A 22,305-nucleotide genomic window follows, 5' to 3' on the forward strand; every position below is an offset into this window, starting at 1 on the left:
CTGTATGTATATATCTGTGCATGTTTTACACTTATACACTCACTCTGGAAACCTCATGCCTCCATATAGTCTGTTTCTCTGAGATGAGACATCTATTGATGTTTAAACATGTACAGTCTATTCATGTTGTTATAACACTGTGTTGTTGTTCAGCTTGCTTTTATTATTTTATCTCCATAATATAATGGGATTCATAATTCTTATCTAAAAACCTTCTGTTTCACATGAACTGAGAAATTTCATGGATAAAGAACTTTAACTGCTATATCCCAAGTAAATTCTTTCTTTGTTATGTCATTATCTAATTCTTGTCCAGTACACGTTTACAATATATTATTTGTTAAAGAATGTGTAATGACATTTCTAAGGGCACTCCTGCTAAATTTAGATCAGAAAGCTTTTAGCCAGCAGATGGCGCTTTTTTCTGCAGTAGAACTTTATATTTTTGTTTAGAGTCTGATGGTAGTTCCTCCGAGGGTCAAATTCACTACGCAAATCAGCACATTTGAAGTTTTTTAGTGCCCAGAATATCAAAGGAGGCTGCTGCCAGTGTGGCTGCTTAATGTTTGTGTTACTGTTATTATAATTTTTAAACTAAACATCCCTCTTAAATGTGACAGTTTTTGTTGCAGGAGGACTATCAAGTACTGTATAACAGCATTTGTGTGATGCTTTGGAGAACAAGCAAATTTTACTTTTTTGTTTTTAATCTAAAGTGGGATGAAACCTCTTAAACCTCTGCATATTGTAAAACAAAATCCAGCCATGTAACATTATCTTCTTGTGCTGCCCCATTAAATGTAAGTGTATCCACAGTATCATTTTGTCCTATTGCAGATTTTGACACCCCAGTCCCAGGACAGGCAGGATTTCACTCAGAGGCACAGTACAGCTTGTGTGTTTCAGGTATTGAATAGTGCACCACTAATTTTTGTTTCATGGAATTAACCCTTACTGTAAAAGAGAATACCATCGCATTGAACATTTTGGTAATTTTCCATTGCATAAGGCATATAAATATATATATATATATATATATATATATATATATATATATATATATAAATAAAAGTTGTATCCCAGTAGAGGACATGCTAAATGTGTAAGTGAGTTTTGAGAGAACCAAGTAGACATTGTGCCCTTTCGCCTCATTCAGGAGTTCCCCAACGTTTTTTGTCAGCCAAACCCCTTAGATTTAAAATATTCATTTGAAGTGAACTCACAGTATCTTAAATTTTGCATTAACTTATGTTGGTTAAACCTAAAAATGTTGTCAAATATGTGTACATTGTGCTTCCAAATGCACATTAAACTCCGCACATGCAGAGATGAAGTTTTCTTAATTTACTGTGAACTCGGCTGCTCCGAGAGACACTGAAAACATCATGAGCTGCTGGATTATAGAATAGCCTATAACAGTTGTGAAATTTTGCAAGTATATGTGTGCTTTGACTTTTGAAAAGAAAAGGACATGGCATGTGGCCAAGTGGTGTCCCATGTGTTCACTCCCCCAACCAACAATCCCTGCCAGTAGCCTATTGAACCGACTCTCTAACCATTAGGCCACGACTGCCCCCCTAGCAATCTATGTCGAATCTGGATATGTTATGTCTGAGTAGCTCTGTGATGTTCTATGAAGTTTTATGATCCTGAGATATTTACATTTATGCATTTAGTAGAAGCAGATGCATAATTGTAAATGTAAATTTACGTTTAGTCTAACGATTCTGGGCTGTTATTACACCACATCTAAATCATTTGGACTAGTTCACGTGTGTGTATAATATAAATACACACAGATAGATAGGTAGATCTACATTTGTTACAAAAGTGTTAGCAGTAAGCACTGATCTTCTTGTTTGGCTTTAGTGAGCTGTGACATTCCACATGTATTTTAGCCGCTGAAAAGTCTTGGTGTGATGCAGTCCAGCGCGACAGTTTTTATTATGGTGTATTTTAACCCATATTTAGTAATTATATGTATTATTGAAGTGCTTTAACACCCGTGTGGCAGTGTTGTTACAGTCGGGATAGTCCTGGTCCTAACTGACAGTTAATCGGAGGTTGCATGAATTAAACAAAGACAGCGACAGTGTAATGTTCCTGGAGCGCCGTCCGTTTTGTGCGTGGCTGACCCGGTGCCTCGAGCGGGACCAGGAGAGCGCGCTCAATAATGCATGCACGTCATTAGAAACCGGAGAAGGACGGTGTATAGCCGCTATTTCCTGGGAAACGCGAGTCAGGGCGAGGTGCTGACAGTCCAGCCTCTGACGCACCTCAAGTTACACAGAAATTTTTGAACTTGAAGACGTGTTTCCCGCCTCGTGCACTAATGCATGTCGTTTTGCTAAGTTTTACCTGAGTTACTGTTAGCCTCGTGTGGTGGCACTTCTGCTTGACCCAGAAGCTCCGGCACGCATCTTTTATTCAAACCGGGATTAATCAGTGACGATAAACTCCAGGTACGGTTTAAACGCCGCGCGACCCTTCAGTTCACCAAACGACCACGTGGGCCTTTAAAAATTAAACAAGATAGGGTGGTTTGACATAGTTGCTCATCAAATTAGACATTCATTTTGGCATTTAATTCTAGATTATTATGCATTTTGTCTCACAGAATTGTCATGGGATAGTGAATATAATTATTATTATAATTATTTATTTCTAATTATACTCATAGAAACATATGTATTATAGAAATCGTTAGTCAGACCAGTTAACACAAACTATTAAAGTCCGGTCTATAATGTCCAAGTTTGACTAATGATTTATGCTGTTTGGTGTTAGGCGAGTTTGGGCTTGTTTAAGGCAAGATTGGGCTTCACGGGTGCCTGGTCACTCTGGACACAGGCCACTGGATAAACTGTTATTAACATTCCTGAAGCTCAAACAGTAGTAGAACATACCCTTTGCAATGCCACGGTCGTGGTTCAATTCCCAGAAAAAGCACAAAATTATGTTTTAAAAATGTAATGTATACTTTGAATGTAATGCGAGTTGCTTTGGATAAAATCATATGCCAAATTAATTGACTGCAAATGCAACTCTCTCAGAGACTGGACGGGTTCTGATGTTCTGTTCCGGGCTGTCTCAAGGGTTTAATGCATTGATGTGATCTTACCACAGAACTGAGGTGATGTGCCTCTTCATCACTGGGTTGCTCGGTACAGTAAGATACCCCTGTAGCGTCCCTCTAGTTAAGTCACTGAGGTGGTACATATTAGTTCTTATTCTCTATGGTGTGTTTAATTAAAGCAGAGACTGATGGGATTGTCTTGGAGGTAATGGCAGCACCCTGGTAATGTCCAGACATTAGGTCATTGGTCTATTTGAGGTCAGACCACTGCTTGATGTATTTCTGGACATTAAATTGATCAAAGTGATAGTACAGACAGTCATAATGTTGCAGATTTAGTTTGAGAACAAAATCAGCATATTGGAATGATTTCTGAAGGACCACGTGACACTGACGACTGGAGTAATGGCTGCTGAAAATTCAGAGGAATAAATTACATTTTAAAATAAATTCAAATATAAAACAGTTATATTGAACCTTAATAATAGTTTTAACAAAATTACTGCTTTTACTGTTTTTTTGTTGTTGATTTATGTTTAAATAAATTAATCCTTTTTAGAATAAAGAATTTTGGACAGTAATGTACATTTATTAAAAATCATATTGACATCAAAATGGGTTAAAAATAGTTTTGGAAAAAGGCTAAAAACGTGAAGTTAATTTGGAGAAAGACGCATTTGTTTGCAGATGCAGCTTGGTTGTGTTATGTTGTTACCTAATGCAAGCAAATTTATACAAACTGATGAAAAAAACGATAGATTATATAAAATCACAGGATACTTAAGTGTCTGGCTTGGCTCTTTGGGAATTATGTGGTTACAAGTCTGAGTTGAGGTGCAGACATGCCACACTCACTTCGGATCAATTTCTCTCCAGCACACATATCTATACACGCACACACAAAGGCCAAGCCCCCTCAGCACCATATCGTGTACCAAAACAAAGTGTTCATAATTCATGAGCTCCTCACCATCTGAAAAGAGGGAAAGATTCCTATACATGTCCATTATTCAAAACCCTTCTGGCCAATGGGGAGCAGCCACAACACAGTTGCTCATTTAAACACACCCACCCTTTAATCAGCCTAATTAGATGTCTACAATTAGACGAGCACTCCAGTTTTGTGTATCCTGTCAATTTATTTGTAAGATAAGTTGTAAAAACTAAAAAAAAAAAATGTACCAAAATTACATTGCCACATTCCTAAATAATAGTTTCCTAATTTATTGTACTGTAAGCATCAAACACAAAGCCAATATAATACTTCAATTATATTAGCCATATTCTTCACAAGCTGGCTTATGGATCCTCATCCTTTGGCACCGACTGGCATAGTTTAGTGATGCCATTGAGATGCATTCATTCATAAAGCGAGAAACATGATAGCAGCTTAAAACCTACAATAGGCATCAGTCAAATCCCAACCAGACAATTAAGAAACTCAAGAGTAGTCAAATTGTCCTGAGACCAAGGGATTAGGGTAGGAAAACAAGAATGGAGGGCAAGGGGGGAGGTAATGGGATCAAGAGATGTTGATTTTAATATGATAGCATATCGTAACTCATTCTTCTTCCTGAAGCATATAGCGTATTGTCAGTAACTGGCTTAATGTTGATTACCACAAATAAATTAGAGAGGCACTTACAGTGAAAGTGAATTTAGGACAAAACACTACAGGTGAGTAAGGTAAAGGTTTTAACCTTATTAATCACAGTACTTTAAGAAAATTGTTATGAAATTTTTATGAAAAATTTTATGTAATTAAATATGCGCTAATTTACATTTCTCAAATCGAAATCTGTCATGTTCAAAATTCTTGTTACATTTTGTATAAACATTATATATACATTATATATAAACATCAACAAAATGTAACAAGAATTTTGAACATGACAGATTTCGGTTTGAGAAATGTAAATTAGCGCATATTTAATTAGATAATATATATAAACGTTAAAGGTTTTTGTAGAGAGGGATTTGAATATCTATTTTTTTATCTATCATTTCATCACAAAATATTGTCAAAAGCCAGAAAAAAAAATCATTTGACCATGTTTTTAGGAATAAAATTGTATATGAACCAGGCGGGTGACATATGAACAAACTTCTCTGCAAAAACAGAGAGATATAGACAGGAATAAAACTGAGAAGTTGTTTGGTGTACTGAAAAACTTGAGACTCGAGAAAATGGCCTTTAAACACGCCCATGATTAAGTGACAGCTGCTGATTAGGGTATTGATTTATTTTATATCAGGGTTCCTCAAATCTTGCCCTGGAGGGCCAATGCACTGCATAGTTTAGCTTCAACCCTGATAAAACTTATCTACCTGTGATTTTCTAATGATTCTGAAGACAATGATTAGCAAGCTCAGGTGTGTTTGAATAGGGTTAGAGCTAAACTCTGCAGGAAAGTGGATTTTGTGGGCCAGATTTGAGGATCCCTGTTTTATATTGTCTTATTTTGTATTATATACTGTATTATTTGTATCTTACTTGTCTTTTTACTCTGTTGTAGTGATTTGGGTGTGAGAAAAGCACACATAAACATAAAAAAAAGATATGTACTGTCATTGAAATCAACAGATGCAAACAGAGTGTAGTAATATAAACACTGTATTTTTGTACTGTATTTTGAATGCTTTCTTTCCACTAGTCTTGACATGTTAGGGATGCAAAATTGCCCAGTGCATAAAAAACTATGGTTTTGCCTGTAGTGTCTTGCCTTAAATGAGGGATGAATCAAAATTATTTGTTTTGTGGTAATCGACATTAAGTCACAAATGCAGTCGACTGAACCTGACTTGTATTGAACCCAGCATATTCCCTTTGGGAAGGCCTCAAATGTCACCCGAAATCCATTCTGAGTATTTCTGTCTTTTTGTCAGATTTGTTTTGTAAAGCAGACGGAAGCATTGGTAAATTGAGGTCCGTGACTCTGCGCTGCGTAGCTGTTCGCAACTGAACAGAGTTTCTTTTCGCTGTATTACTGGGGATACCGATCCCTCCTCCCCCTCCCGTTCCTGTGTTCCTCTTCTCCTTTGCATGTCTCAGGTTTTTAATGACGAGAGCTTGTTGTCTCTGAGATGGAAATAATGGTGGTTTGGAGCCATTTACTAAGAAAGTGTCAGGCGTTGTGTGGCATGTAAGACCGACCCAAGTGACTTTTCTAGGCATGGCTTCCTTCAGCATTCCAGTGTGACGTAGTCGAGGTAAAGGGGAGGTTTCTGTTGTGCTTTCCATGGCGCTGAGGTGGCGAGCATTGTAGGTTTTCTCTTCTATGGCCATTAATAGATCCTTAAAGCGCTGTCCCGTTCTGGGAGAAGCCCCTTTGTCAGAGTAGAATGTCTGCAACTTCTCTAACTTGTCATCAGGCTGATGTTCATATTCCAGCACTTGATATTTGTCAGAGTAAGCCGGTCTCAGATCATGTGGTTTGATTGATGTTTTCGTTGTCTGGGAGTCTCTAGAGGTGTCTATAGTTACAGTGGCATCACAAGGGGCGGAGTCCCAGAGTTTGGTGCCACTCCCCTCTCTGCAGGAACACTTAGGCGGTGAGACACAAAGCATCTCCTTCTCACCAAAAGTTAAGACTGAAATATACACATATACAAATGCTGTCAGCTGAGTATGCATTGTATGAATTTTTAAATTAAACCCAAGTTTTAATATAGTATGGGTCCTAAATAGGGTGACCATTTGGTTATTGCCATTTTACAGGACAGTAGATGTGATTTTGTGGGACAGTGCTGGACATGTGTGTGAGAGATAAATGTACTACTATTAGACTATGTAGATATTGATGATGATTGGATGATAACATGCTTTAAATCATCATCAATAAGCTTTGTTAAAGATAACCAGTTCTGGGCCCTCAAGTAATTGCCCAGGTTCAAGTGATAGGGCACAATGTAACTTACTTCAAAGGACCTATTCAGACTATGAATTATAATGAAACGAGTAACAGGCTAGTAGGTTAAAATCACATTTTATACTAAACAAAAATCTCCTTAAATAGGCAAAAAAAAAAGTTTGTTCCTTTATTAGACTACGCAAAATCTTGAGTGCCAGTCATTTTTTGTTGGATCTGGCAGCTTTAACTAGGACGTTCTTATTCAGTACGTCTAGAAGAAGTCCTGGCTGGTGTAGCTGTATTTAACAACTTTTAACGAGGTTCACATTGATTCTTTTGCTCCGTCCAGTCATCTGGATGAATGTGTTGTTTGGTTATTTCCCCCACTCTAGCTAGAACATGAAGACTGCGCCAATGGATTTTTTTCTTCTTTTTTTAAATTCTATAAAATACACCAGTAATACCCCACTTGTAATTTTTCATGTCTTAAAAAAAGGTTGCTAAATAGGACCACAGAGGTTAATAGGGACTTAAACGGCATCCTGCCAAACAGGTAAACTCATCTTCTCATTCAAGCTTTCCAACTTCTAGATTTTAAGATGAAAAGACTGAAAGAGTCATCTTAGTGGTGGTGATGTTGAAGTTGTACAATCGTGGTGTATTTTGTTTATGGCCTAACTTCAGCATTTTACTTCTGACAATTGTATTTAGGCTTCAAAATTCAGAAAAGGTTTGTTAATTGATTATCTGGTTGGCCTACAAAAATACACCATCATTGCAGCACTCTCTTAGTGATATAAGAAATTAATATTACCCTTAGGAATCAGCTCATCTTGTGTCTCAACCAGTATGGCAATCTCATTAGCTGTATCAACGGGCAGGGAGGAGGGGGAATCTGCTCTGTCCGCTAGGCTTTGCTGCTTTGGTCTGATGGTCTCCGCTGTCCTTTTCGAGCCACTCTGGGCATCTCTGTCCTGTGATTGGCTCCTCTGGGTCTTACTGGCCTGCCTTGAACTCCTCTCATTGGCTGTGTCACTCTGAGGAGACTAGTGAAGAAATAGTTTGTTAAATGTTTTGTGATTACATGATCATTGTAGACATAAGATGGAATTCTTGGATAGAGAAGTATAGCTGGATGGTTCACCTGCTGCTGACTCTTTGCACTAGCGTTGCTTCTCCCTCTCGACAAGCCCTTGTTCAGAAGATTCCACTCACTGTTCTCTTCTCTCTGAGGACAATCATTGACATGTTAGCTATGATCCAAAGCCTAACAATTAGCCAGCCTAGAAGGCATCATATAGCATGTATTGTGATCAGTTTTCTCCTCCAAGATGCAGGACAAAAGAAATGCTGATAAACATACTTGTATTTAAGGATGCATCAGTTTTAAAATACTGATTTTTTTTTCATGTTATGGTTAATAAATTGATAAATTATAGATAAACAGATAAATGCTTTGAAATTAAAATTCAATATTATATTGTGTGAATATAGTAAAAATAAAATGCTAAAATTAATCATTTTAAATGCTTTATGGGAGTTTAGGCATTACAACATTATGGCCTGGTTTCACAAACGGTGCTTAGCTTAAGCCAGGACTAGGCCTTAGTTAAATTAAGATATTTAAGCAACTTTTACAAAAATGCCTTAGAAGAAAACATTACAGGAGTGCTTCTTGACACAGAACAATGACACTGACATATTTTAAGATATGTCAGAGCAAGATATTTTCAGTATAGACAGCTCAAACTTGCATGTTAGTCTGGGACTAGCTTAAGCCTTGTCTGTGAAACCGGGGGTATATTGTATGTATGTTGAGATTTGATAAAGATTACATTTAACATTATTAGTATTAATTATTAGTATTTTAAAGATTACATTTAAGATTAAATGTCATATTAAATTTAATATCCAGTATAGGCTGACACTGACCTATATCGGGGAAAAAAAAACTAAATATAAATTTTAATACTAAATATATTTTTTTAAAGAAATTATTAACTTTTATTCAGCATAAACAGTAAAACATTCATAATGCTCTTTTGAATTTTCTATTCATCAAAAAATCCTGAAAAAAAATGTATCACAGTTTAGTGTAGAGGAAAAGTTATGAAATGAAAAAATCAGCTTTGCCATCACAGAAATAAATAATATTTTAAAACAGTTGAACAGTAATTTCAAATAGTAATAATATTTGACAGTATAACAGTTTTTATTGTATTTTTGATCAAATGTAACCAAATAAATGTAACCTTGGTGAGCATAAGACACTTCTTTTGAAAACATTAAAATCTTTATGCACAAATCAAGCGTGTATCATTTTACTTTCATGGTCCTCACTACTTTCTGATGTCTGGTGAGTTTTTTCAGCAGTAGATGGTAGCAAGCCAAAATGTTTGACGGCTTGTTACTGGTGACAGTGTGGATGATATCAGATAGACCGTAACCTAGAGATTCAGTCATGTAGTTTAACACAGCTGTGTTCAGATCCTCAGGACGCAGCCTAAAAAGTAATAAAGAACCACATATACAGATATCAGGAAATGCTAAATTGATTTTTCAAGATGTTTGTGTCTTTTTGTGTTAGAATTAGATTTCTTTTTACAGATACCTGTTTTTATGAGTGACAGTATGAAGGGGTCTTTTGGCATAACCCTCATTCAACCATTTTTCCTCCATTGCTGCTTTTATTGTTGGCCTTTTTGCTGGTTCTGGCTCCAGCAGAGACAAGACAAACTGTACAGCCGCTAGAGAGAAATAAAGAACGAGAACACTGACATCTTGACACTGCTGAATGATTCTCAAAACTCTGTTTTAACCTTACACAGAAGATCTCAACACTGATTTGTCAGAGGAGTGAGTGTATATGTGTGTGTCCGACCCAGACTGAACTTCTCAAGGTTTCTCTTACAGAAGGGCAGATCAGATTTAAGAAGTACTTTGCTCCCCTGTTCCACCTTGTCAACCTGGGGGGGAAGACTTCACAGATCAAAGTGTCGGTTTGGCACCGTGCTGTGTGTGTGTGTGTGTGTGTACTGAGGTGAAGGTAGTGTTTGTGTCAGTAGACAGTGACGATCACATTTACTCATTCACTTAGTCTGCCATTACAGGCAGCCCCAGGATACCAACAAAACTCACAAAATGGCATACCGTAAGCTTCTATGATAGTTCATTTCCACCATACTTTATCCACAGCAATGACTGTATTAGTAACTACAAATTGCATCTGTACCATTAAATGTTTCCTTCACTGTGATGTTCTTCTTTTTAATAAACAATGCATGTGCTGGTTCAGAGAAACAAGAGGTAATTCACCATACGTAATGTACAAATTACGTAATGATCTAGTGCAATCTGCAACCCAATCAGGAAACCTGGCCGGGTTCTGTTCCACTAGCAGACGTTTTGCATCATCATGTTTGTAGGGCAGCGATTTTTGCGACTGGTGAATATACTCTGTTATTAATATTCATGATAATTAATATTAATGTGCCGGATCAGATGATCTCTGAGAAGAAGACACTTTGAAATGTACCACTGCTCTCCACACCTTTTATCTCTCTTTCTTTCTAACGCTCTCTTTCTGTATCTCGTCTTGATGTAGAACCCTTTGGGAATAAATCTTAAAGAGTATGAATATGTGTGGGGTCAGTAAGATTTCTTTGAATGTTTTTGAAAGAAGTTTCTTATTATCATCAAGGTGGCATTTATTTGATCAAAAATTTTATTTAAAATCTAAATATACAATATGATATATAATAAAAAAAAATCTAAAATATATATTACTGTGACTTTTAATTTTTTGCATTCTTGCTAAATAAAAGTAAACATTTTCAAATACAAAAATCTTTTGAATGGTAAAGGATGTGTGTAAAATATATATACTGTATATATATTGCCCACATGAAGAAAACTGCTTATTTTGATGAAAATGCAAACATATTTCTGTGAGGGTTAGGTTTTTGGCGTCCATGTAAACATTATTTAGAAAGTCAATGGAAATAAATCAAGGGAAAGTGTGTTTACTTTACCTTTGCTGATGTCTGATGGTATCGGACTGATTTCTCCATTCACCATTTTCAGATGAAGCTGCTTAATATTGAAGGGCTCCACCGTAAATGGCAGCGTGCCAGTCAACATGGCAAACATGCTCACACCCCTACACAGAAACACACACACAATCTTCATCAACAGCCAGCATAAAAAAAGAAACCCATCTTCATTAAAAAAAAAAAAAAAAAAAAGGTTAACGTATACTACATACATATGCTGGAAGACATACGCATAAACTTTGTGTACTTACACAGACCACACATCCACTTTAGGCCCGTACTTCCTGTGGGCCAGCAGTTCAGGAGCCGCGTAAGCAGGACTGCCACACTGAGTGTTCAGCAGCTCCAGAGAGAGAGCATCTGCCTTCAGGGTGTTACTCAGACCAAAGTCTGCACACAAACACACTCATATTAGTGTCCATGCATACAAGCACATTATACTGTCTACAGTTTCTGATACATATGAAGACTAATTATAAGAAGCTTTTATCTTTCGAAGACATTTTTGAAATTAGGCTTTAATAATATACAAATCATACAGATTTCAGAAGCCTGCAATGAAATACATGATGAATACAAGGATGAAGGAGACAGAGAACCATGGAACTAACTCATTCAGTCACACCGCAGCGATTAGGACCATATCATGAGTTGTGATATTCCTCATTTGTAAGTGGCTTTGGATAAAAGTGAAGTGATTGTAAATGAGATGTGCCTCCTGTGTGCTTACGTTTGTTTACACTACTGTAACCATAATGGTTGGTCATTCTCAGAGGTCAAAGGTCAAGCTTTACTTTCCTCAGATTAAAAGATGTACATTTATGTAAAAAGGGTCAAAAGACTAGTCACACTCACCTACTATCTTAATGTTGTTGTGCTCATCCAGCAGGAAGTTCTCAATCTTCAAGTCCCTAGTGAACAAACACAAAATTCAGAGATGAAGGAGGTTAGTTAAAAAAAACACACACACATACAGTAGGGACCAAAATTCTGATACCACACTCTAAACCTAGTCATTTTAATGTTAGTTTAAGTTTTAGTAGTGTTACATTATGTGCTTTTGTCATTTTATTTATTGTTTTTTGTATTTCCATTGAATTTTTATTTACATTTTATTTTAAGGAATTTTAGTACTAGCAACCTTTTTAATTTTCATTTCAGTGTCGATTCTTCATTTTAGTTTAGATTATAAACATCTAGTGTTCGTAATTTATTCTCACCGAAAGCTAATTTTTAGTAGTTTTAGTTAACAATAACAACACTGTTCTCCATAGAAGCACAAAATACTTTTAGGACCAACTTTCACTCTTAACTTTTCACTTTTAATTATGATAATACAGTGTATTAAACAAAAAAAAAAAAAAAAGAATTCAAAATAGATGCATTTTTACTCATGTTCTCATACTTTGGGATCCAAGTTCAACTGTTCACATATACTGTACATATATACAAACACCTATATGGGTCCAGCTGAAAGGGGAACTCAGATCACCTCACTTCATGTGTGGAAATACATGACCAGCCAAGAACCTCTAGCAGCACACAAAATGTAATGAAAAATGTGATTAAAAGGGGATTTGTATTAAAGAACAGAGCTACGAGACTTATTGTTGGTGATATCACAGCTTGGTGGTCCAGGATGTTCAGTCATTCTGCCAAGTTTTACTTTTACGCTCTCCCCTCTACTTTTATCTTACTCCCGCCTTCTCCCTTTCTTTCCACTTCATAATAAACACTCACTTTGACGACTGCACGCTCCTCACATTTAATATGAAATTGTATGAAAAGCCTATAAAAATATCATAGCCCTCAAAGTTATTTTCATTTCTCTCCATTTTTACTGACATGGCTGACATCTCAAAGCCCAATGGGCGGCCTAATGTTCCTCAACTCGCACACACATACAGACGCCGTCCCTAAAATGTCCAAAGTACAAAGAAAAGTTGAAAAACTATTTTAAATCTGCCCATCTTAAAGTTCTCTGACAGACATGACGTGTATTAGGGGAAAACTGGACCGCTGTCCAGCAGTTTGACTGGATTTTTGGGGTATTATTAATGTTTGTCGTACAGAGAGGTTAGCAGAGACAGACTCAAAGGCATAAAGTGAGTGTTTGTGGAGCCAGCTGATAAACTAGTTTGATTTGGGTTGATTAATGCCATTCGAAGTGGGTGAACTTTTGAACTGAAATGGACATGAACCCACATGCTCCCTTCGTTACCATAGGGACTGTATATGTTGACTAACCCCGCGGGTAGTCAAGTGTGTGTGTGTGTATGTGCGTGTAGCCTGATGAACATCCTTTGATCCTTGACATACTTTAATAAAGGCCCTTTACTGAGGGGATTGTGTGTGACACAGACCCCAGCGTTATGAAGCTTCATCCTGGGACTCCATTAGTAAGGAAGTCAGTGAATGATGTGTTAACCATAGTGGCTCTGGCTCATGATGTCATGAGAAGCTAATGGCATTCCCACTCTTGCCTCAATTAGGCTTCACTGCCAGACCAAAAGAACTACACACACACACACACACACACACACACACATTAACGAGGACATACCTTAAACTTCTATTGTTTTTATATTATATAATTAGTTTTTATAATTATACATTAATTTAATTATACTAGTACAGACTAACTCAAATCTTCCCCTAAAAAACACAAGGTGTTGTTAATTGTATTATATAAAAAAAAAAATGCATTTATATTATCGGGATAGTAATTTTATAAACAAATATGTAAAATTATAAATTAAAATATCAACAAATATATCAAATTTAATTGGAACTCAGTTTTTTTTAAATAATGTTTATTATAATACTTATTATTAATAATTACTTGTATTGATAATCTTTAATGTATTACATTTAAAATGTTTCACCAAATTATAGCAAAGTAAACCCATACACACTCTTATAATGTTTTTATTTTCTATATTTTTGATATTTACATGTATATCTAATTATACATACTACAGATTAATTCTAACACTATAAGACAAAAATGTATTTATTGATGAACTAATGAATAAACAACTAATTTATTTAACATTTTATAACATTTTATAACATTTTACATTTTGATATATTTGATACTGAGAAAACTAATTTATAAATGAATTATATAACACTCTAAAAATTAAAACCATTAATATTTTTCTTATTATTAATATAAGATGCTAAAGAGAAACAATTTTAAATTAATAATATTGAATAGTTTTTATTTATTTATTGGAATTTCCCCAATTGAAAAAATCCCCAGACCAACACACATATGCTTGCTCTTTGCTTTCATCCCTTTTCACACACACTTCTCTCATCTATGACACACGGCACTTCATTATTTTAAGGCTCTTATAACTAGAATCCGCTATACAGCTTAGCACCCTCTCAGCATTTTCCTTTATTTTTTTCCTAGCTACCCCACTATCCCTACATCCCTTACAAACTATATGATCTCAACACTTCATTTTTGTGGGTCCAGTTGTGTCATTGTGCAAGAATTTCCACTCATTACCTGTGAACTATCCCGTGCCGGTGCAGGTGTTCCACTGCAGACAGTATCTGGCGGGTGTACCTGCGGACCTCTTTCTCCTCCAGCCGTTTGAGTTCACAGATTCGATCCATAAGGTCTCCTCCTCCGCACAGCTCCATGGCCATGTAGTAGCAGTTCTCCGTCTCCAACGTCTCCAGCAGCAAGACGATGTTCGGGTGGCGGATCAGCTGGTGAATCCGGGGTTCGCGCTTCATGTTTTTTAAAACGTATGAATCCTGACGAGCCTTTTTCTTATCTATCACCTTGATCGCCACCTGACAGACAGTGAGAGAAACAGAGTCATTATGTGTCATTTTAGTATTAACTTTGTCTCAGATGTTTCTCTTAAAATTTATTAGAAGAAATTAAGATATACAGTAAGTTTGAGAAGTGGATGACTGTATTTACTCTATTTAATCAATTTTATTAATCTCAGTGAGGTCTAGGAGGAAAAAATATTCAAAAGATCTCACTTGATTCTATGGGATATTTTTCCTCCAAAGAAAATGTCTATAGTATTTGTTAGTGATTTAGTTTTGTTTTCAGTGTTTAATGGCAGAGCTGTAGCATGGCACAAAAGTCTCTTTTACTCTCTTTAACTGCATGATAATAATTTACATTCTCAAATTCTAGAACTGAGCTGGGGGTGATGTGTGCTTATGTATCACCACAGCAACCTGTTCAGGAAAACAGAGTGGTCAGGAAGAGCTCAGTGATGTGTATAAGAGCTGGTAACATACACATGCACACAGGCCGCAATTACTGACCCATGAAAGCTCAGGTCACCACAGTGAGGAGAGGAGGACTCTTTCTCTCTCTCTCTCTGTTTGTCTATGTCATGATGAACCCAGAGGTTTTCCAATTTCCCTAGAACATTTCTAGGCATCTAACAGATATTCTATAATGATACTAACATAAGAGATACTGGGGGGCTACAAGACCATCGCCAAGCAGCTTGGTGATAACAGTTGGTGCGATTATTCGCAAATGAAAGAAACACAAAATAACTGTCAATCTCCCTCGGTCTGGGGCTCCATGCAAGATCTCACCTCGTGGAGTTTCAATGATCATGAGAACGGTGAGGAATCAGCCCAGAACTACACGGAAGCATCTTGTCAATGATCTCAAAGCAGCTGGGATCATAGTCACCAAGAAAACAATTGGTAACACACTACGCCGTGAAGGATGGAAATCCTGCAGCGCCCGCAAGGTCCCCCTGCTCAAGAATGCACATGCACAGGCCCGTCTGAAGTTTGCCAATGATTCAGAGGAGAACTGGGTGAAAGTGTTGTGGTCAGATGAGACCAAAATCCAGCTCTTTGGCATCAACTCGACTCGCAGTGTTTAGAGGAGGAGGAATTCTGCCTATGACCCCAAGAACACCATCCCCACTGTCAAACATGGAGGTGGAAACATTATGCTTTGGGGGTGTTTTTCTGCTAAGGGGACAGGACAACTGCACCGCATCAAAGGGACGATGGGCAGAGCCATGTACCGTCAGGGCCAGGGCATTGAAGCCAGCCAGGGCATTGGAAATGGGTCGTGGATGGGTATTCCAGCATGACAATGACCCAAAACACACAGCCAGGGCAACAAAGAAGTGGCTCAAGAAGAACCACATTAAGATCCTAGAGTGGCCTAGCCAGTCTCCAGACCTTAATCCCATAGAAAATCTGTGGAGGGAGCTGAAGGTTCGAGTGGGTGTGGGATAAGAGGAGTAGGACAAAATCCCTCCTGAGATAAGTGCAAACCTGGTGACCAACTACAAGAAATGTCTGACCTCTGTGATTGCCAACAAGGGTTTAGCCACCAAGTACCAAGTCATGTTTTGCGAAGGGGTCAAATACTTATTTCGCTCATTAAAATGCAAATCAATTTATAACTTTTTTTGAAATGTGTTTTTCTGGATTTTTTTGTTGTTATACTGTCACTGTTAAAAAAAAACCCTACCATTAAAATTACAGACTGATCATTTCTGGCGTGGGCAAACGTACAAAATCAGCAGGGGATCAAATAATTTTTCCTCCAGTGTAATTACATTCACGTTATTTAAGTAAAATACCATGACAAAATTTAACCATCATTTTCACTCATCTTCTAACAACACTGAAGTAGGCATATGTGAAACATTTTGCAGCAAATAACTGTAAAGTACCATTTCTGCAGGCTCTAAACGCAAATCACTGAAACAATGACAATCATACCATTACAAATCATTACAATCTATTACAAACAAAGACATCTGTTATAACTGATATAACATCTGTCACCAGTACACAATACACACTATTTAGTATGCTAAAAATTCATCAGCTCTATTACATGACCAAAATGAATATACTACTGAGTGACAAAACATCAACAGCCAACGCACAATTCATGATCACCCCTCCTCCCCCAAACATAAAGTGCCTTTTATAACAATAAATGTCTCTAACAGTTTTAGTGTGTTCATGTGAATGGATTATTACTGCGGAGCGTGTCAGAGATTAGGCAAGACGGAGTCGCTATGAAGGCTGAGAGAGCGAGACAGCATGAAAAATGGATGACAGCCCTTCAGCGCACCGATGACTGACACCCTTAGTGTGTGACACTGTGCCTTTGATTGACAGGCGTCTGCGTGTAAGAGACTGTTACCTTCTCTCCTGTACTGATGTGCAAGCCCAGCATAACCTTGGCGAATGAGCCCTTGTTGATCATTTTGCCCACCAGGTAGCTGCCCACACGCTTAGTGTGAGGAAAGTTTTGGAGCAGGTCACGGGGCACTTTTCCAAAGCAGGGAGTTGCCGTCTGCTCCAGCTCCCCTGAATCTGTCATGCTCCCATCCAGAGATGACTTCAACGCAGCCGGCATGATGCCAGTGATGCCCGTCTGCTAGCAGATCCACAGGTTGGGGAGAGAGGAAGGGCATGTGTGAGGGAGGCCGGTCTCGTTGGTTCTTCTTTTGCTGTTGGTGTTTGTCTGTCCTGTCAAGAAGGAGAATATCCAGTCTTCGCTCCTCTCATGTGTTCTTTCTGTAGTCCAGATGCTGATCCACAATCATATGCTGTGTGTTGGGACCAGGTTTCTGTCTTTTACTTGTCTCTAGCCTCAGATCTACCTCTCTTTATCTGTCTTTTTTTTATCTAGACTGACTCTTTTCTGTCCAATGGAAGGTTCTTCTGTCACTCTGGTTAGTTCATGCACCCTTGTCTTTGTGTGTGTGTGTAAGAGTGTGTGTGTGTGTGCGTGCTGGTAGATAATTAACTGTATCTGGTCTCAGGTTGATGCTGTGAGCCTAGCGTAGTGAGAGGACACACTACACCGTAATGACCCCCCACCTACACACACACACACACACACACACACACAGACCGTAAACTGGGGGGAAAAAAAACAGTTACAAAGTCATAAAATATACTATAAGCACACAGGCATAGTTTTTACTGTATTTACTTCAATATTTCTACTCAATTTCTACTTATTTCTACAATTTTTAAGCCTTAAAATTTGTTGATATAACTTTAAATTTGAGTAAAATAAAATAAAATAAATAAATAAAATATAATATAATTAGTGCGATTAATTGCATACAAAATAATAGTTTTTGTTTACATAATGTGTGTACTGTTATATATATATATATATATATATATATATATATATATATATATATATATATATATATAAATAAATACACACACATAGAGTATTTATTTTGAAAATATTTACATTTATATTACGTATAAATATATTTCATATATAAATATTAAATTTTTCTTAAATATATACATGCATGTGTGTGTATTTATATATACACATAACAAATATACACAGTAAACACATTATGTAAACAAATCTTTTATTTTGGATGTGATTAATCGGGATTTATCATTTTACAGCACTAAATATAATATACATTTCCTTTTTTATTTTTTTTTATATATTTTCTTCTGTCAAATTAAATATTGTCCTTTATTTCATGAGAAACATAATATTTAAAACGTTCTTATATTACTTACATTACTTATTATATTGATCCTTTTTTTCAAAAGCATTTTAATTAGATTTTGTATGTATGTATGTATGTGTGTTAGTCCATCGTATTAAATTACTAAATAAATATGAAAAAATATATTTTAAAAACTAATTTAAACAAAAATATACAGTATGACACATGAAGCACATTTTTTAGATACCTGTTAAAATATTTTTACAGCGTAGAAAAAAAATATTATTATAAATATTAATATATATTTTATCAGCCAACATCTTTTTATGTACAATAATTTTCATATATTGTTAGATTAACATTCTTTTTGTAGGAGCTTGTCTCTCAAAGGTCCAGAAATATATTTATTGGATATCATCAACAAAGACTAATATCCTCTACCACACTAGAAATTAAATCATGAAGGAAATAAACACCCCATTAATCACACAGTCTCATATTGCCCATAATAATCTTGGGATATTACAATAACTCAAATAGCAACATCCTCCAATAAACCCGCTTCTAAAATCTCTTGAATGAGGCGGTCAGATTTCATTGCTTAATAATGACATGCTGTAACGAGGGGCTTGTCAATGCGACCATCCCTTGAGATCCTGTTATGACAATGAGGAAGAAACAGCCACATTGATATAAATATCATAAATTGCTTTAGAAAGGGAAGTACACATCTATGTGATTGGTTTTGGCCTTGGACCAGAGTGTGTTAGTAGGGGTCTATGTGCTTGAATGAGAGGCTATTGTTGGATAAGTGTGTGGTTGGGGTCAGGTTTCTTTATTTCTTATTCGCTCACTCCATTCATCCACCGGAGAGGGAGATGAACTGAGCAGCAAGGGGCTGGAATCTGAGACCACCATACTACACACACACAGAGTCATATATACATTGCAGTACAGTAAAAATCTCTCATTCATATCTACTCTATCCACTGAGAAAACAAAGAGAGACACTAAAGCTGTGTGTGCATGTGCCTCACAAGTTTTATATCCACGGTTCAAAGCAGGCCATGACAACAAGAGCCAGAAAGTGCAAACACACAGACGCTCAGAACAGAACGCCTTGCGTTCACCCCCAAAAAATGTGTTCCAGCCTCAAGGCTTTGGCAAAACACTGTGCGGTCAAATTAATAGTGCTGAAAACCTCCGTCCATTTCCTGCTCTGTAAGAAACCAATCCCCAGCAATCCATTAAAGCATATCTTAACACTAAATAACCTTTTAAAACCCTGCTGGAGCATCCATGTGCTAACATGCTAATCTTCAAGAGGAGGTCTCATAGTAGGATGTCAGCAGAAACATTGCTGCGCAAAATGTGAAAATCATTGAAAAACATGAAGCTGATGGTTCAAACAAATCAGATACATGTGCAGTCTGTGCTCTGTTATCAAAAGGAGTTAATAGAAGGATTAAAAGGAGACTCCTCATGCTGTTTTGGAACAACATGAGGATTGTAAGTAAATAATTCACTTGTAATATTTTAAATTGTGGATTTGGGTTGTAATTTTTCATTTTAACGTTTCTGACAGATTTGAATTTGAATTTTTATATAAAAAATAAAATGTTTGTTAAATAATATTATATCATTATCATATATTATAAATATTTATTTAGTATAAAATATTTACTAATATATAAACAATGATTTACTGGTAATTTATTGATAATTTATCATTTATTTATTACTATTAGAAGATAATTATCAGCTTATTAGCCCCAAAAATACAGAGACATTTCTTAAGATTTTCTCCCAAAGAAAATAAGAAATATATACAGTTTTATGCAAAACAACATAAGGGAGATGAATAAACGATGACAGAATTAAAATTTTTGGGTAAACAATTCCTTTAAGCTTGCATAAAGCATACAGCATGTTCTCTCAACAACATGTCAGCCTTGATCAGGATGAACAAGTACTAACAGTTGTGAGGACTGCCCTCTTGTGGCCGAAGAAGCAAAGAATTATACATTATATATTATGAAATATATAAAGTAAATAATAAATCATTTATTGGGTTTTTTTTCTTCATTTAATGCTTAATCCCTATAAATCAAAGCAAAAACTGGGGCTAGTTGTCACACATTTTTCTCCAGTAAATATAATAAATGTTCTATGTGTGTGTGAGAGATTTCTATGAATCATATATGATATGGATACCATCAGCATATTTGTTTAATATTTCATTTCATGCCTGACTCAAACACAAAGTCCTAATCATATAACATCCTGATGAAGACTTAATTAAAAAAACAACACCTTCATTGACTGCCAGCATCACAGCTTGTTTAGAGGCCTAGTGCTGTCAACAGAACTCTCTGCAAGAAAGACAAGGACAGCAAATAAAACCGAGGAACAGAGACAGAGATTTGCCTGTCTGTAAGCTTGTAGATGGGATCGACTTTAAACCATAATTACATTGAAAATGCTTCAGCACAGCTAATGAAGACCTGCTGCGCACACATACACTCACACACACACACACACACACACAAAGCGTAACATGGGGCAGGGTGATGACAGCAGTGAAGTGAAGCAGTCATTTCCTGAGCACCATGGCCAGATGTCTCACACACTACGTCTCAGAAATCCCGCTCACACACACACTGGTGTGTAATAAGTCAGACATTTAGTTCTCATTAATACCAATACAAGGGTCACTCAGACACAGCTGCTCGGCAAAACTTCATTACGATGTCCCGCTAAAGGGCGAACCACACTATTTGTGGACAGAGTTGGATAAAATAACACAGAATGATGTTTTAGTGAGTGTTCTGAGTGGTGTGTGTGTGTTTGTATGTGATGCAGCGAGTGGCTTAATTACTGTGTGCTAATGAAAAGCTGTGTGAGTTTGTGAGCAACTCAGATGGTGGAACTGCCACGCTGCGCTCACAGCTCGTAAATTGCACACCTTCTAAAGGATGTGGGCTGTTGCTTGTGTGTGTGTGTGTGTGTGTGTGTGTGTGTGTGTAAAAGCTAAAAGCACAGATTTTAGGGCCCAAATCAACAGAGTGCAACTGCAGTAAAAATCTCCTTAGAGATTAGTTGGTGTATAGTGGTTGTTATTCGGAATTGTTAGAGTGAATGATGTGCTAATGTGAATGTGCTGTACGAGATGTGACAATGTTAAACTTAGATAAATGCATCATTAATCATCTAAGATTGCGTGTGGGTGTGAAAAATAGAGACTATTCTATTGCATATGGGAAAACTTGCATAAACCCCAGATGTTTGAGAGTCATCCATGTTTTGAGCCATCAGAATGTTTCTCTGTAGTTTCCAGAAGAGGGCACTAGAAAGAAAATATAGATATAGAGCATAGCTTTCTTTTCATTATAAACATGAGCGCTAGCATACTAGAGCACCTTTGTTTGAGTAAACCATTTTTTCTGTTTTAATAAATACTGGAACATTTTTATTTTTCATATTTTATTTTAGCTAATTTGTTCCTATACTTTTAATGCATTTGTTTTTATTCCTTTTCTGGACGTCACTTGTCCTAATATAAAACTAGAATTAGTATCTCATGGTTTCTAATGTCTAAACAGGTCAAAAATGAATCAAACAGCACAAAAGAATTTATAAAGAGCACAAAAAACTTACAAATTCATTGTTGCTTGGATTGGAACTGCACCGTAGTCCTGTAACATAAATCGTTTGACACAGTTCATTTTGTGGTGACTGTAAAACTCACCCTAAAACAAGCCATTGCTGAATTAGCTCTTTCTTTAATGATTCACACTCTGAACAACACATAAAAATGCAGCTTTTAAGTTTCTCTAGGAAATCATTCAAAAAGGGCA

General features: G+C 36.5%; 1 protein-coding gene and 1 pseudogene across 2 annotated transcripts in view; one reads left to right on the plus strand and one right to left on the minus strand.

Annotated features, from left to right (window-relative positions):
* LOC306859320 (ethanolaminephosphotransferase 1-like) overlaps nt 1-818 on the plus strand; it is a 13,907-nt pseudogene extending 13,089 nt beyond the window's left edge. The window contains exon 10 of the transcript XR_013786072.1: nt 1-818. This exon is cut by the window's left edge and continues 1,507 nt beyond it. The product of XR_013786072.1 is annotated as an ethanolaminephosphotransferase 1-like (transcript).
* Nucleotides 819-5,921: 5,103 nt separating this feature from the next.
* Nucleotides 5,922-17,370, minus strand: LOC306859375 (hormonally up-regulated neu tumor-associated kinase homolog A-like; the record flags this gene model as incomplete). Its single annotated transcript, XM_079400391.1, has 10 exons — nt 5,922-6,667; nt 7,742-7,973; nt 8,072-8,155; nt 9,253-9,430; nt 9,539-9,674; nt 10,959-11,086; nt 11,231-11,369; nt 11,835-11,890; nt 14,500-14,792; nt 17,155-17,370. The coding sequence occupies 10 exons, from the start codon at nt 17,368-17,370 to the stop codon at nt 5,922-5,924; spliced, it is 2,208 nt and encodes a 735-aa protein (XP_079256517.1).
* Between the last annotated feature and the right edge of the window lie 4,935 nt (nt 17,371-22,305).

The sequence above is a fragment of the Barbus barbus genome (genome assembly GCF_936440315.1).
Source record: "Barbus barbus genome assembly, chromosome: 40".
Classification (NCBI taxonomy): domain Eukaryota; kingdom Metazoa; phylum Chordata; class Actinopteri; order Cypriniformes; family Cyprinidae; genus Barbus; species Barbus barbus.